General features: G+C 43.3%; 1 protein-coding gene across 8 annotated transcripts in view; it reads right to left on the bottom strand.

Moving 5' to 3' along the window:
* The window catches only part of hspa12a (heat shock protein 12A), a 75,689-nt gene that overhangs the window by 17,471 nt on the left and 44,960 nt on the right, over positions 1-13,258 (bottom strand). For 5 of the 8 annotated variants that reach the window (XM_005747440.1, XM_005747441.1, XM_005747444.2 and 2 more), the window contains exons 5-7: positions 8,300-8,404; positions 6,887-7,003; positions 2,012-2,183 (exon numbers count right to left, since the gene is read on the bottom strand). In XM_005747440.1, the coding sequence (XP_005747497.1) occupies positions 2,012-2,183; positions 6,887-7,003; positions 8,300-8,404 (394 nt within the window). Of the gene's footprint in view, positions 1-1,851; positions 1,861-2,011; positions 2,184-6,886; positions 7,004-8,299; positions 8,405-13,258 lie in introns of all 8 variants that reach the window. The other 3 variants (XM_005747437.1, XM_005747438.1, XM_005747439.1) reach the window with 1 other exon arrangement.

Here is a 13,258-nt window from a genome sequence, read left to right as displayed (position 1 = left end):
ACAACATAGCCCCTGGGATCCCTGGGACACACAAACCCCTCTACCAAGATAAGGTAGCGATTCAAGGAGGTTCTTTTGTGTATCCATGGATACACAAAAGAACCAACAATGCAAATGGAAACAAGCAAGGCCAAAATGAGTCTTTGAATGTGGAGTTTGTCTTTATGCAGACTAACAATAGGACTGATAAACCTTGTAAGTCTTCTGTTTTGGTTGTGGTGATGAACACATGCTTTGCACCAAATACAACTTAAATATGTGAGAAAGAACGCACAGAGAGCTCATTGCTGTTTAACATTTTCACTTTGCATCATTGGCACACTGTTTGATAGACTAGAAATTATTCTGTCCTGCTTTTAATGTGGAAGCATAGAAAACAGGCCACATGTTTAACTCGTTCCAGGCCTAATAAAACCATAATTAAAGTCCTTTTGCTCAGATGGGAGGTTGAAATTTCATGTAATTTCACCCCTAATTACTATTGCACAGATTTCGATTGCAAATGACATTCCTATGTTTTGGGTTAGTGGGGGCAACATGAGCAAGCATTTGGTGGTCTGGCCTTAGCCCGCGGGGCCAGCCATGCTCAGCCCGAACGAGCCACATGGTTGTACCCCTTCACACAGGAGGGGCTGCAGGGGACCAGTGCGCTGTGGACCAGGCAGCAGCTGAGGGTGGACGTATTGGTGATCCAACCCCCAGTTGCTGAAACTGGTTTTAGATATATGTGACGTCCACTTTTTGGTGGGAGAGCGCCCAAACTGGTGTTTGAGGGCGAGAGACACTGGTCCCACCTGATGACTCGACTGTCTTACTGGTGTTGAGGTTTACATTTATAATCTTAAATGCTTATATGCTGATTATATTGCTTTATATAAGAAAGGCCTAACTCTGAGTACACTCTGTGCCAAAAGTGCTGACAGGAAACTGTATGCGTTTGCAGAAGCGTGGTAACTGCAGTAGAAAGTGAAACCAACTAGGCTGTTTGATCGAAACGTAAAGTGTGGTGTGACGTAGAGCGCAAGTGTATAAATACCTAGGCTTCTGTTTGTGCTTCAGACCTGGGGTTGTGTGTTTTGTGTTCAGGACCACTTCTGAGCTGTGTCTTTTTGGCCGTAAAGAATACAAAAGAACCGAATTTAATACTGGGAAACTTTAACACTAATGTGGAGGGGATGTGACTGCAGGGACTGACATGCTCAGCCGTGAAGCAGAGTGTTTTCTATCCAACATCCAAGATTCACCCTGACTTTCCCAACTTTCTGTTGCAGTTTGCATGGCTGACACGCATCTGCAACACTGCAAGGACACTGCCTCTGGACTGGCTGACCCTCTTCAAGAGGGTGTACCAGAGAGTGTGCTGCAACTTTTGGGCCTCAAGCTTCTCAGCCCCCTGGGAGGATGTATGCCAGAGAGTTGGAGAGGATCTATTAGTCAAACCTCAGATTCGAAAAGGAAAGGAGCCATTTCAGGCATCTAACCAGGATGCTTCCTGAGCACATCCTAGGTGAGATTTGCTGGGCATGTCCCACCAGGATGAGACCGGGGAGCAAACCCAGGTCAGACTGGAGCAATTACATCTCCTGGCTGGCTTTTGAACATCTTGGTGTCCCCCAGAGGAGCTAGGAAAGATGGTGGAGAGAGGGAGGTCTGGGCTCTGTTTAGACTGTTGCCCCCGTGACCTAGATACGTGACAGAAAATGTACGGATTGATGGATAATAAATCTGAAGAAGCTGATTAGTACAACACAATTCTCAGAGAAGAAGCAAACATAAAGGGAAATGTGAAGACTCAAAAGAAACGAGTTGGTGTACGTTTGAATCGTTTTTGAAAAGTTGTGTAATAATTACCTGGTGATGCTATAAAGAAAACAACATAAGGGAAAATGTTATGATGCCAGTAACAATGTTGCCATCGGAAATCAAACACTGAACATGACTGTGTGCATGTATGAATGAAAACATGCTCGTGGCTTCAGAATAATCTCTTATATCTGTTAGTGAGACATACCTTGGCTCATCCCACTGCCCACATTGTCAGAGGGGCTGAAGCCATTCTGTGTGGTCTGGGTGCCCAGGTCCACCATCTGGTGGAGGCGGAGCTTGCGGCAATAGATCGATGCTGCTTCAGGTTCTAAGGCGATGATCAGCTGCTCAGGGTTTTCCCGGGATACCAGACCAGACTAGACAAGAGCATGCACAACACAATACGCTTCAGCTTTAAAGGACAAGAAAAGGTTTCTTTTGTCTTTTCAGCTTCTTCTACTGTGTCCACATGTAGTATACACTGAGGTACCCCGTGTTTGCTGAATTATTAGTCACAACTGTACCTCACCTTTGACCCTGTGACAGGTGGGATAGGTTACAGCCCCCTAAGAAAATGGGGTTTTCTCTTTTAATCTACAAGATCATCCGGTCTCTTATGCTTTGTCACAATTAAAATATTTACAATTAAAACCTTCCTCTTTTTAGTCTGACACTTTAACTATTTCACAATTTAGCGTATATAGAAGTTTTTCTTCTGGTTATTCGTACATGACTACATCACTCATGACGAGAGCTGCAACAATTAAAAATCCACTATTTGTTTTCACTGATGCCTAATAAACCCTTTATGGACTGGTCACTAGACAAGCATATGGATTTTTAAATAGAAAAACACACCATCAAGAATAAAAGTTTAAAAAACAAAAGCCAGAACACAAAGCTGGAACAAACACTCTGTGGAAACGTAACACTCTCTGCTTTGCCTTTCATTAGCTTTAGCAGTAAGACCTGTAACAGCGTTAAAGGTTTAGCATAAAAACCTCTCTGACAGACTCAACACCAACTTACAACAATATATTGACCAGAAAAAGAAAATACAGCCACCCACCCCCACTAGGTGATGTAACTGATCAGTGGGGACCAGAGAGAAACAAAGTCATTGGTTTTTTGAAAAAACAAAAGTTTCCTCCTGATTAATTTGATCATGCAGTAAAATTCTATATATATGGACACATAAGCAGTTTTTTGGTTTCCAGTTCATCAGAACAGTTTTCTTGGCAATGTATAAGGAAGTAAGGAGTATAAATGATGTATTTGCTTCCATGTCTAGCAAAGACATCATTCTAAATTGAATTCTCTTTCTAGAGAGAATTCAATTTAGCTGGTGAGCCTCACCCAGCCTCACCAGCTGGGTGAGGCTGGGATACCATACCTAAACCATGTGTCTTCACATATTCACTGCCAGAGCATTTGGACAGGCGTGCAGGACCATATAACACGGACACAGCTTGCAGCACAGTTGCTGCAGGCTGCTCACCCACACTTCAGAGAGGGCTGATGTGGTCTGGGTCTGGGACTTGCTGACTCCTTACTGCGCCCTAGTTTGTGGTCTGGGATGGCTCAGTCTCTTCTACGTGGGAGGTGGATCTGCTTGGTGTTGGGTGGTTTTTGGGCACCTGCAGCCCCGTTCATGCTGGGATGGCTGGCCTATGGCAGGGTGGGCTGCCCCTTGCCTCTGGTCTTCTAGGGCTCTTGATCTTTAGCCATGGTGCTTCATCTGGGCCTCCCTCTTCTTAGTCCTGGGGTGGACACGAAGTTGTCATTGTGATGTGTAGCCTCGGATCAGTACTCTATGGTCTCCTGGGTCCTGTGGCTCCTGGTTGTGTTATTGCAGCTTCTCACTCTCACTATAAGGATGTCAAAGACATCTACACAAACACTCACACATGTTTGTTGCACATTCTTTCCAGGTCTGTTTGCTGTTGTATATATGCAGCCGTTGGCGACTCATTTCACTTTCTTATTAGTGCACCTATCTTGGAGTGGAGCTAAAAAAGCAAATTCATGTATTTATAGATTATTTAATTGATCATCATCACTACCAGAGTACTTCAGTCTCAGACCGCAGTTGTACTTCTGGTTTTTAGGATTTTTAAAATTAGAATGGGAGGCAGAGCTTCCAGTTTCCAGTTTGGATTAGTGAAACAGGCACACACTCAGCTTTAAAGCTTTCCTTTTAGTTAGTGCTGACTGACCACCTTAATGCTCCAATAGGCTTAGGCTGCTGGCAGGCTTCCCATCATACACTGAGCATTTGTCCTTCACTCACCTGTTTCGACACCACTTTATTTAATCATGAGTAAATATTAAACTCTTGCTCTTTTTCCCATAGGCCGCCTTTTGTCCTCACTCTCTCTGCTCTAGTTGTTTTATCCTCACCCCCAGCGGGTGCCTCAGTCTGGTTCTACTGGTGTTTCGTTCTTCTTATAGGGGAGTTTTCCTTCCCACTGTTGTTAAACACTGACTTAGAGACTTAGAGCTTTTTATTGTCATTGTGCAGTTTCTTGCACAGCGAAATTGGGTAGCTGGACCACAAAGGTGCAAAAGAAAGAAGAGAAAACAAAATACAATGAGGGGAAAAATAATATAAATAAAATAAAAAGGTGGATGGAACATTGTTTGATTATCTCTCTAACAATATGCCGAACTTTAAATACAGAGTTCATTGAGGTGCCTTGTGTTGTGAATCAGGACTATAAGAATAAAACTGAACTGAAAATAAATCTGACTACAGCCGTCCCAAGTTAAATACAATAAAGTTCAATTAACAACTTTTTCTACTCACAGGAAGCAACAGGCCAAGGAATGCAATGAATGCATAACATGGCGATTATACAAATCTGCAATCAAGAGTGAAGAATGTGCTGTGACTAATGCTGCACATTAGCTGTGATATGAAGCAGTGATTAAGAACTGCTGGTGAGGAATGACACGTGCAGTGTAAGCACAGAACAGAAAACTGCAGCTGTTACAAATCACAGTCCACCAAAACAAAGATGAAAGTGATAACGACTGCATCTCACATTTGTGTCGTTGTTCACATTTCCTTTAGTTTTCTTTCCTTACTTCATCTCATGGCTACTTTAAATGCACAAAATCAGCCGCTCTGCTTTGAACAGAAAGTCCAGAGAAGCTGCACTGAAGCAGTTAGAGACGAAAGCAGTGGCTTTACTGTAACTAATGCTGCCACCAATTAAAAGCAGCTGCTGACATGTGGAAAATGTAGGAGCTGAGTGGCACAGTGGAAACCAAATTTGTACTGACCCAAACTTAGTGATCTCCAGCAGGGCAACAACTTTCCCTTCAGCTAACTTTTACTTGGACAGCTGCAGCACATGTGTCCAGCGCATGTGCCAGGCGCATTCAGCCATGGTAAATGGACTGATTCTCATACAGCGCTTTTCTACTCAGCACTTCACACAACTTACCTCCTTCACTTTTTAATACGCTGTTTCAAATGTCTAACATTTACGTTCCCTGATGGCATCAGAAAAACGTAGGAATAGTACCTTGCCCGAGATATTTGGCATGCAGACTGGGATCAAACCACTAACCTTCTGGTTAGTAGGTGACCTGCTCTACCACCTGAGCTACAGCCATACGACGGGTTTGGCAGTCAGAGACAAACATGATGCCGTGGTATCAACAAAGACTCTTACAGATCTTGTAAATGTCACCTGAAACAAATTTAATACCAAAAGTCTGCTTTGTAAGAATTTCCATTTAGTGGTTTGAACAGTTAAGACTTGTTTCAACCAAGCAGTTTGTTGTTAAACTTCAATTTTCCTCATCATCTTCAGGGTTTCCAACAATGTATTTCAAGTCTGACTTGAGCTAATTTATCATCTAAGCATAACATTAAGAAGATGTTTTTACAGATGCAAAGCCTGAAACACTGGTTTTATAACACATGGTCTCAACAATGCATTCAGACGTTGTCCTCTAAATGTGCAAATTTAGTTAGAAGACCTAAATGCCATGTTGCAATACTATACTGCTATGGTAGCCAACGTTTTAAATGCAAGTTTGACAGATTTGTGAGTGTACACTTTATCCAAAACCTAGTGACGGTTTACTCATCATTGCCAGTGGGTAGCTGTAGCTCAGGAGGTAGAGCAGGTCACCTACTGATCGGAAGGTTAGTGGTTCGATCCCTGACTCCTCCAGTCTGCATGTCAAGAGTGTGAATGTGCATGGATGTAGTTAGGAAGCACTCTGTTTAGAGAAAATTATGTGACTGGGTGAATGTGGCATGCCGTACAGAGCACTTTGAGTAATCTGGGACACTAGAAAAGTGCTATATAAGAGTCAGTCCGTTCACTGTCTGAACAGAGTTTCGTCATGTTACTTTTGCACTATTATGTTCCGGCAGATGTCTTGGTTAAGCTACACATTAGGCTGACATCTGGGGCCAGAGCTGAAACTGGTCTGGGCCAGCACAGGGCCAGCAGTGTGTCTGCAACTGGCCCGTGGCTGCACACAACTTACACATGGCCCATATACCGCAAAGAATGACGGCCCTTTGGTGGCCCAGATCAGGTTTGCCAGAGGTAATCCACACATGGGCCAGCACAGGACCACCAGCGTGTCTGCAACTGGCCTTGTGCTGGCCCATGTGTTGGCCACCTCTGGCAGACCAGATCTGGGCCTCCAAAGGGCCGTCATTCTTTGCGGTATGTGGGCCATGTGTAAGCACATTGTGTGGGCCAGATCGGGGCCATACCAATTTTGCTATGTGGGGGACACCCAACATCTTCTAAGTGAGGTGTTTTTGCCATGTCCAGCTGGCAGGAGGATTTTTATAGATTCGGGACACATTAGAGTAATTATATCTCTGGAGTGACCTCAGTGTACCCCAAGAAGAGCTCCAGGAAGTGGCCAAGCAGAGGGAGGTCTGGATATCTGTGATTAGATTTTAGCCCTTGTGACTGGGAACCCAGATAAGCAGCAGAACATGGATGTATGGATTTACAGGTATGGACACAACGACACTCAACAGTACTTCTACTTAATGTTAAAATCACCACTACATTTGTGGGTGAGTGGGGGAAGAGTCTACCTTGTAAGCAGCTTCCCTCATGAACTGCTTTGCAGGCATTTTCCAGATGGCAGGAACTGTGATCACCCATCTGACATCACTGTTGTCAAACTCGCCGCCTGTCTGATCACTCAGCTCCTGTTGAAAGAACATTTAAACGCGCCATTTAAATGGTAAATGGCCTGTATTTATATAGCGCTTTACTAGTCCCTAAGGACCCCAAAGCGCTTTACATATCCAGTCATCCACCCATTCACACACACATTCACACACTGGTGATGGCAAGCTACATTGTAGCCACAGCCACCCTGGGGCGCACTGACAGAGGCGAGGCTGCCGGACACTGGCGCCACCGGGCCCTCTGACCACCACCAGTAGGCAACGGGTGAAGTGTCATGCCCAAGGACACAACGACGAGACTGTCCGAGCCAGGGCTCGAACCGGCAACCTTCCGATTACAAGGCGAACTCCCAACTCTTGAGCCACGATCGCCCATAATCCTTATGCATTTCAAGTTGCTATACATCAATACAACCATTATAGCCCAAATTTTAATAATATGTATGCATTAAGTGCATAGTAATTACATAAATTGCAAAAAAGTGCAATAAACTACAAAAAAATTGAAAATCATTTTTTGTTTTTTTAACATATATTTCTAGTTAGAGAAATTTAAGAGGCTTATCCCTCAAAACTGTAAATACAAAAAAGTTGCACAAACTAGTTTCCCACCACAGGAAATTTCTTTTGAGTGTCTTCATAGTTTTATTTTTGAAATAAACCAATTTTCATATGCTGCAGGAAAAACGAAAATAAATATTATAATGCAAATTTGCAAAATAACAGCATATGCATCAAAATAAACTATTTCCAGCAGTGCAATATGAGTCCAAAGCATCCCAGAAATGACACAGAAAGTCATAAAGTCAAACATAACTTTTAAAAACACCACTATAGGCTTATGAGGCCTTGATGGTAAAAAACTACATTTCCGCAAAATGACGTCACTTCCGCTTTCGGGCAGGTCATGGCGGACATGCGACAGTTCACGCTAATGGACGTAGGAAGTGTTACAAACAGCTGATCGGATCGGCAAAGCGTGTTTCTGGAATATTATGTTTTTGTTGCTGCAAGTGCTTTTTATGCAGTTTTTGCAAAGCTATATGTGGAAGGAAACCGTGACCGAGGACAAGCTGATGGCATAAGATCTAAGTACAACTCCTCCGGTTTCATATGCAAAAAAAATTATTGTGCTTGCTTACGTGGTTGCAGTGCTACCGGAATTTAAAAATAGTTACGCAAAATGGAGCGTGCCCGCTCCGACCGGCTTTAAAGGGTTAAATTCTACACATCTTCCAATGTTTGTCAACAGAAGCTTAATCAAAGGAGAAAATATTACTTTGCATGAGTAAGAGAACAGAAAACATGTGTTACCTTCAGTGCTTGTTCCTTAAAGAAAGCCAACGCATAGGCAAAGATGTCCAGAGCTTTGACACGCTTCCCATTAGCTGCATGGAGGTCAGTGTTGATGGACAGGTTCTGATTGCAGAGAGAAGACATCACAGTCAATATATCACTGCTAGTTTCTTTTCTATTCCCTTTGTGGATTGTCCACACGCATCTACTACCACGCCACACTGTACAATCTACTCCATACATTCTTAACGACCTCTCATCCATGACCAATTTAGACGTATCAGTTATTGTAACATGCATGAGTCACGGGTAAACATCTAAACTTGACAAAAACAGCTGGGGTAAAAAAGTGTCTGTCTGTGAAGTGACACCAACTATTCTGACACTGAAGGACTCACAGCCATTGGATGCACTCAGTTTCATAATGTATGTAAAAAAAGGTCTATCAGATGTAACAGCATGTTTCAAGTAGCCACATATTTAAGCTCATGGTGGGCTGAATGGCAGTGGTCTTTTTTTGGATTTTCAAACTTCACATGGCTCACGTCTGTACCTGTACTTGCTGGGAAAAAAATAGAAAGTGAAACATTTTGACATATCCCTATAGTGGGCCTATAACTCAGAAAACTCCTAATCATAATAATATTGTACAAAAAACAAGCCGATTATGAGAGACTCAGATGGAGGGACTCCCTGAATATCCACGTAATGATCCTTTTACTTCAGTAACTGTTGACTGTGGGAGAAAAGTGTGTTGTAATTATGAGCAGTAACGGGCTCTGAGCCAAAAGCCATTGGCAGAAATACAGAGCACAGCAAAAATATTTGCCCCCTGGTTATCTCTTTATTTTTGCATTTCTCACACTATGTTAGACACGTTAGCCGTTGATGTTAACGCAATTTAGTATCCAGTATACAGAACTGTTTTCTGTGAAAAACAAAGTGAAGGTGCGCCCAACTTATTTGAACCTTTGGCTTCTATAATATGTGGTTCTATAGGGCTCTGGAGTTGACGTAAAGCCGCAATGCATTGTGGGAGCGCGGCACTCTTTTAGCAGGCCATGAATCAAAACAAACACAGATTTCAGCACAAGACCCCTGCTTGGTTTTGCTGGCGTGCAGGGAGAGTCGCAGCTTCAGTGATGCATGTGAACACAAATTTTCCAGAACTCGGAGCATCTCCAGACGGACTCACAATGTGTGACTGTTGTGGGAAGATGTATCTGGAGATTAACTGTCCACAGCATTAAGCAGGCATTGGCTGCACAGGACACAAACTTCTGCCTTCGGCCACAAAGAGAGTTTGCTGTGATACGCATCTTCCCTGATGTGGATTTCTGGGAACCGCGTTTGAAGAAAGCACAAGACTTCTTCCAAAAAGTGTGTCCTCCTGAACTAGTGGGAAAATATTTCTCAAAAGAAGGGCTGCTCTAAATAACCAATAGTGTTTTATTTTGTGGGTCACGATTGATGCCAGCTGTGCGTAGCCATGTTAATAGTTTGCATTTCAAGTACATCTGAACAAGTCTTGAATAAAAAAACCAAAAAACATATGTCCTTTCCGTTTTATTGAAAGCACTTCATAGAAAGTTACATGGGTTACAATGAACTGTACAAACAACACAGCATTTTAAAGAATATTTAATAAGAGCAAGTTTCATTTCACCGAGGTTTGACAACCACACTTGGGCACATATTTACCAAAATGCAGCAAATCTTAACTATCTTATCCAGCAGCACACCAACAGAAATCTATGGTAGAGAACTCCATATCAGCTCGTCTCACCGCTGCTATCCAGGCCTGACGTCTTCTTTTGGTAATATCCGATACATGTGATGCCTGACGTTGCTTCTAGAAGGGGAAACGATAAAAAGAGAGCCCATTTTCCAGCTTATTCCCTTCCCGATTGTGCGATCTAACACTACAACCAACAACACGCCAAGTACGAACCATGGCTCACATTATCCGTGTGCTTTCACCCTTTGTTTGGCATGTTCAAATGGCCCCTTGACCAAAACTCCTGGCCACGCCCCCTCCCGTGACATCAGGCTCCAAAGCCCTATTGCATGCAGTGTACATAACCTAATGTCAGCTAGATCAATATTAAAATGTATAATATTGTTAAAGTCACTAAAATTTGTGACGTGAGCTCTATGTCTGTTTGTGAAACTCAGAAATTCAGTAGAGCTGATATGTAGCTATATTAAATATTCACATAAGTATTTTAAATGTATAGAAATGTTTTAAATGAATGAAGGTGTGTCTTTGACCGTTATTGTGTAACTTACTTTCAGACTAGTTGATCATAGGGGATAGACATAGGGGATTTCTGAGGATTTCTCCTGTTTCTTTCCTTGTTTTTACTTCTGTTGATTCTTCTGATTCTTTTCCAGTTGCTGACCAAACACAAAACCATCCACTGAAGTGCACCATACTTCCCAGCTGACTGGCAAGTTAGGGATTCATAGTTTTCGAGATTAGCTTCTGATTCTGATCTTTTCCATATCTCTCGAGGAATACTGGATTTAGGTGAGGAGCGTTCTGCAGCAACTACTGGGAAATCGTTTATATGTGAAAGCAGAAAAACGTAAGTTTCATGCCACCACTGTCTCATTCATGGGTCACATTTTGGCCAGGGGGCAGGTGACGTCCCAGAGTTTCGAAAACAGCTCCAGCGTTTTCTAGTGTTTGCCAATTCCCACAGGTAATTCATAAGAAACTACAGCCAAGTCGCCGCTCCGCTCCCTTGGTTCGCTTCACTCAAGGTACCGTTCACCTGGTCCTCCCACCACCTGGTTGGTGTAGGGGCATACTGTCTCACAGGTCTGATCCCCAAGGCAAACTCCAGCCGAGCGCCTTTTTCTCCCACCGCAGAACAAAATTATGATGTGGGAAATATCCGTTGGGTTATGGATGTGCAGAGTTGCCCCAATGGATAACCGCTGTTATCTATTGGGCCCATTGGGTTATCCAAGGTTCGTGTGCCACCCAGGAGTGAGAAAGACAATAACTTTTCTCAGACAACATTTCTGGTGGCCATCCCTAAACAAAGATGTGAGAGAGTCTGTTGCCATTTGTCCTGCCTGCGCCTGTAACAAGTCCTCCACCAAGCACCTCAGGCCTACTCCACCCATTAACCACACCAATCCAGGGCGCATGCGCACGCAGCGACCGGCAGTGAGCGAGAGCTTGGCATCCTAAGTTTTTAAGTGTTTAAGTTCTTATCGTTTCTTTTCGTTTCTATCGCTGGCATGTGTTTTGGTTGAAGGAAGTGACAGTTTTCTTACAAAGTGACACACGCTCCACAACAGTGAGAACGTCATGGATTCTTTTTTCTTCATTGTGGTTGGATTTCTACTGTGCTGGCTTGTTTCCGATGATGTGGGCGAGGCCGTGAGTCAGCTGAGGATTGTTTGCTCCCGCGACGAACTGTTAAAACTTGATGGTAAGGACCTCACCTCATGTATGCCGGATTTTATACATAGATACTCTAACAGAACGAGTGAGAAGAGGAAAAGAGGGAGACGTGGAGGTGTTAAATTGCGTCTGAGGAGACAACAGGTCAGTCGGTTTCCCCTGCCGTCTGTTATCCTTGGAAATGTTCAGTCTCTTAGGAACAAGCTGGATGAACTCCAGGGAAACGTCAGGTTCCAGAAAGACTTCAGGGACAGCTGAGTGATGGCTTTTTCCGAGACATGGCCGACGGAGCTGGACCAGGACGCCGATTTTTCAGTTGACGGTTTTGGAGCTCCCTTTCGCCGGGATCGGGATGCACAGGTAACAAGGAAATCTCAAGGAGGGGGAGTATGCTTGTATGTGAACAAACGTTACTGTAGCGCTGTGACTGTTAGAGAGTGTATTTGTACACCAGATGTTGAACTTTTATCCGTGTCACTGCGCCCTTTTTATCTCCCTCGTGAGTTTCCACAACTTTTTATTACCATAGCTTACATTCAGGGCTCACCCCGCCTCCACCTGCAGCATCATCTCAGACGTAGTGCAGAAGCTGCAGGCGCTTTCTCCTGACGCCCAAACTTTATAATGGGGGACTTTAACCATGTCTCTCTTGAATCAACTTTGGGCAATCTGTATCAATATGTATCCTGTCCTACCAGACGGGATAAAATGTTGGACCTTTGTTACGGATCGGTGAAGAATGCTTATAAATCCCTCCCGCTTCCTCCTCTGGGATCTTCTGACCATAACTGTGTGCATCTCCTGCCCATCTATAAAACGGTCTTAAAACGAGAGAAGACAAAGACTAAGGATGTTGACATATGGTCAGAAAAATCTGTGCTTACAGATTGGGAAGTTTTTATTCAGTCTTGTGGAGATGATCTTGACGCTTTGGTGGACGTTACTAGCTCTTATGCAGTATTTTGTAAAGACATGATTATACCCCGTAAGCGCGTTAAAGTCTACGCTAACAATAAGCCATGGGTCACTAAAAGCGTCAAATCCTGTTTAAGGAAAAAGAGACAGGCCTTTAAAGAGGGGGCTGTTACCGATTTTCAGACAGCCACCAAGGAAATGAAAATCGAGATCTTGAAAGCAAAACAGAGCTACAAAAACCTTCTTGAAAGCAAATTTGCTGCAAAAAATTTTGGGTCTGCCTGGACTTGTATGAAAACCATAGCAGGGTTTCAAACTCCTCAGAGCAGCAGTCAGGTCATTTTAGATGGTTTTAATTCAGACAGAGATTTTGCAAACGCTTTAAACATGTTTTATGCTCGTTTTAGTTCTTCTGATTTTAGCGAGGATATTTCTGAACTGAAACAGAAACTGAGAGATACTCAGCACTTTATCATTGAACTCAGCGATGTTAAAAAGGCCTTTCGTACAGTCAATGTGAACAAGAGCCAGGGTCCTGATAATATTAGTGGCCGCCTAATTAAATCTTGTGCTGATGAACTCAGTCCTATATTTCAGGTTATTTTGAACAAATCCTTGCAAACACAACATGTGCCCTCTCTTTG

This window comes from Pundamilia nyererei, unplaced genomic scaffold, assembly GCF_000239375.1.
Source record: "Pundamilia nyererei isolate P.nyererei 1_Seehausen unplaced genomic scaffold, PunNye1.0 scaffold00197, whole genome shotgun sequence".
NCBI classification, from domain to species: Eukaryota; Metazoa; Chordata; class Actinopteri; order Cichliformes; family Cichlidae; genus Pundamilia; species Pundamilia nyererei.
The sequence above is the reverse complement of the archived record's forward strand: the minus strand, read 5'-3'. Positions and strand labels throughout refer to the sequence as shown.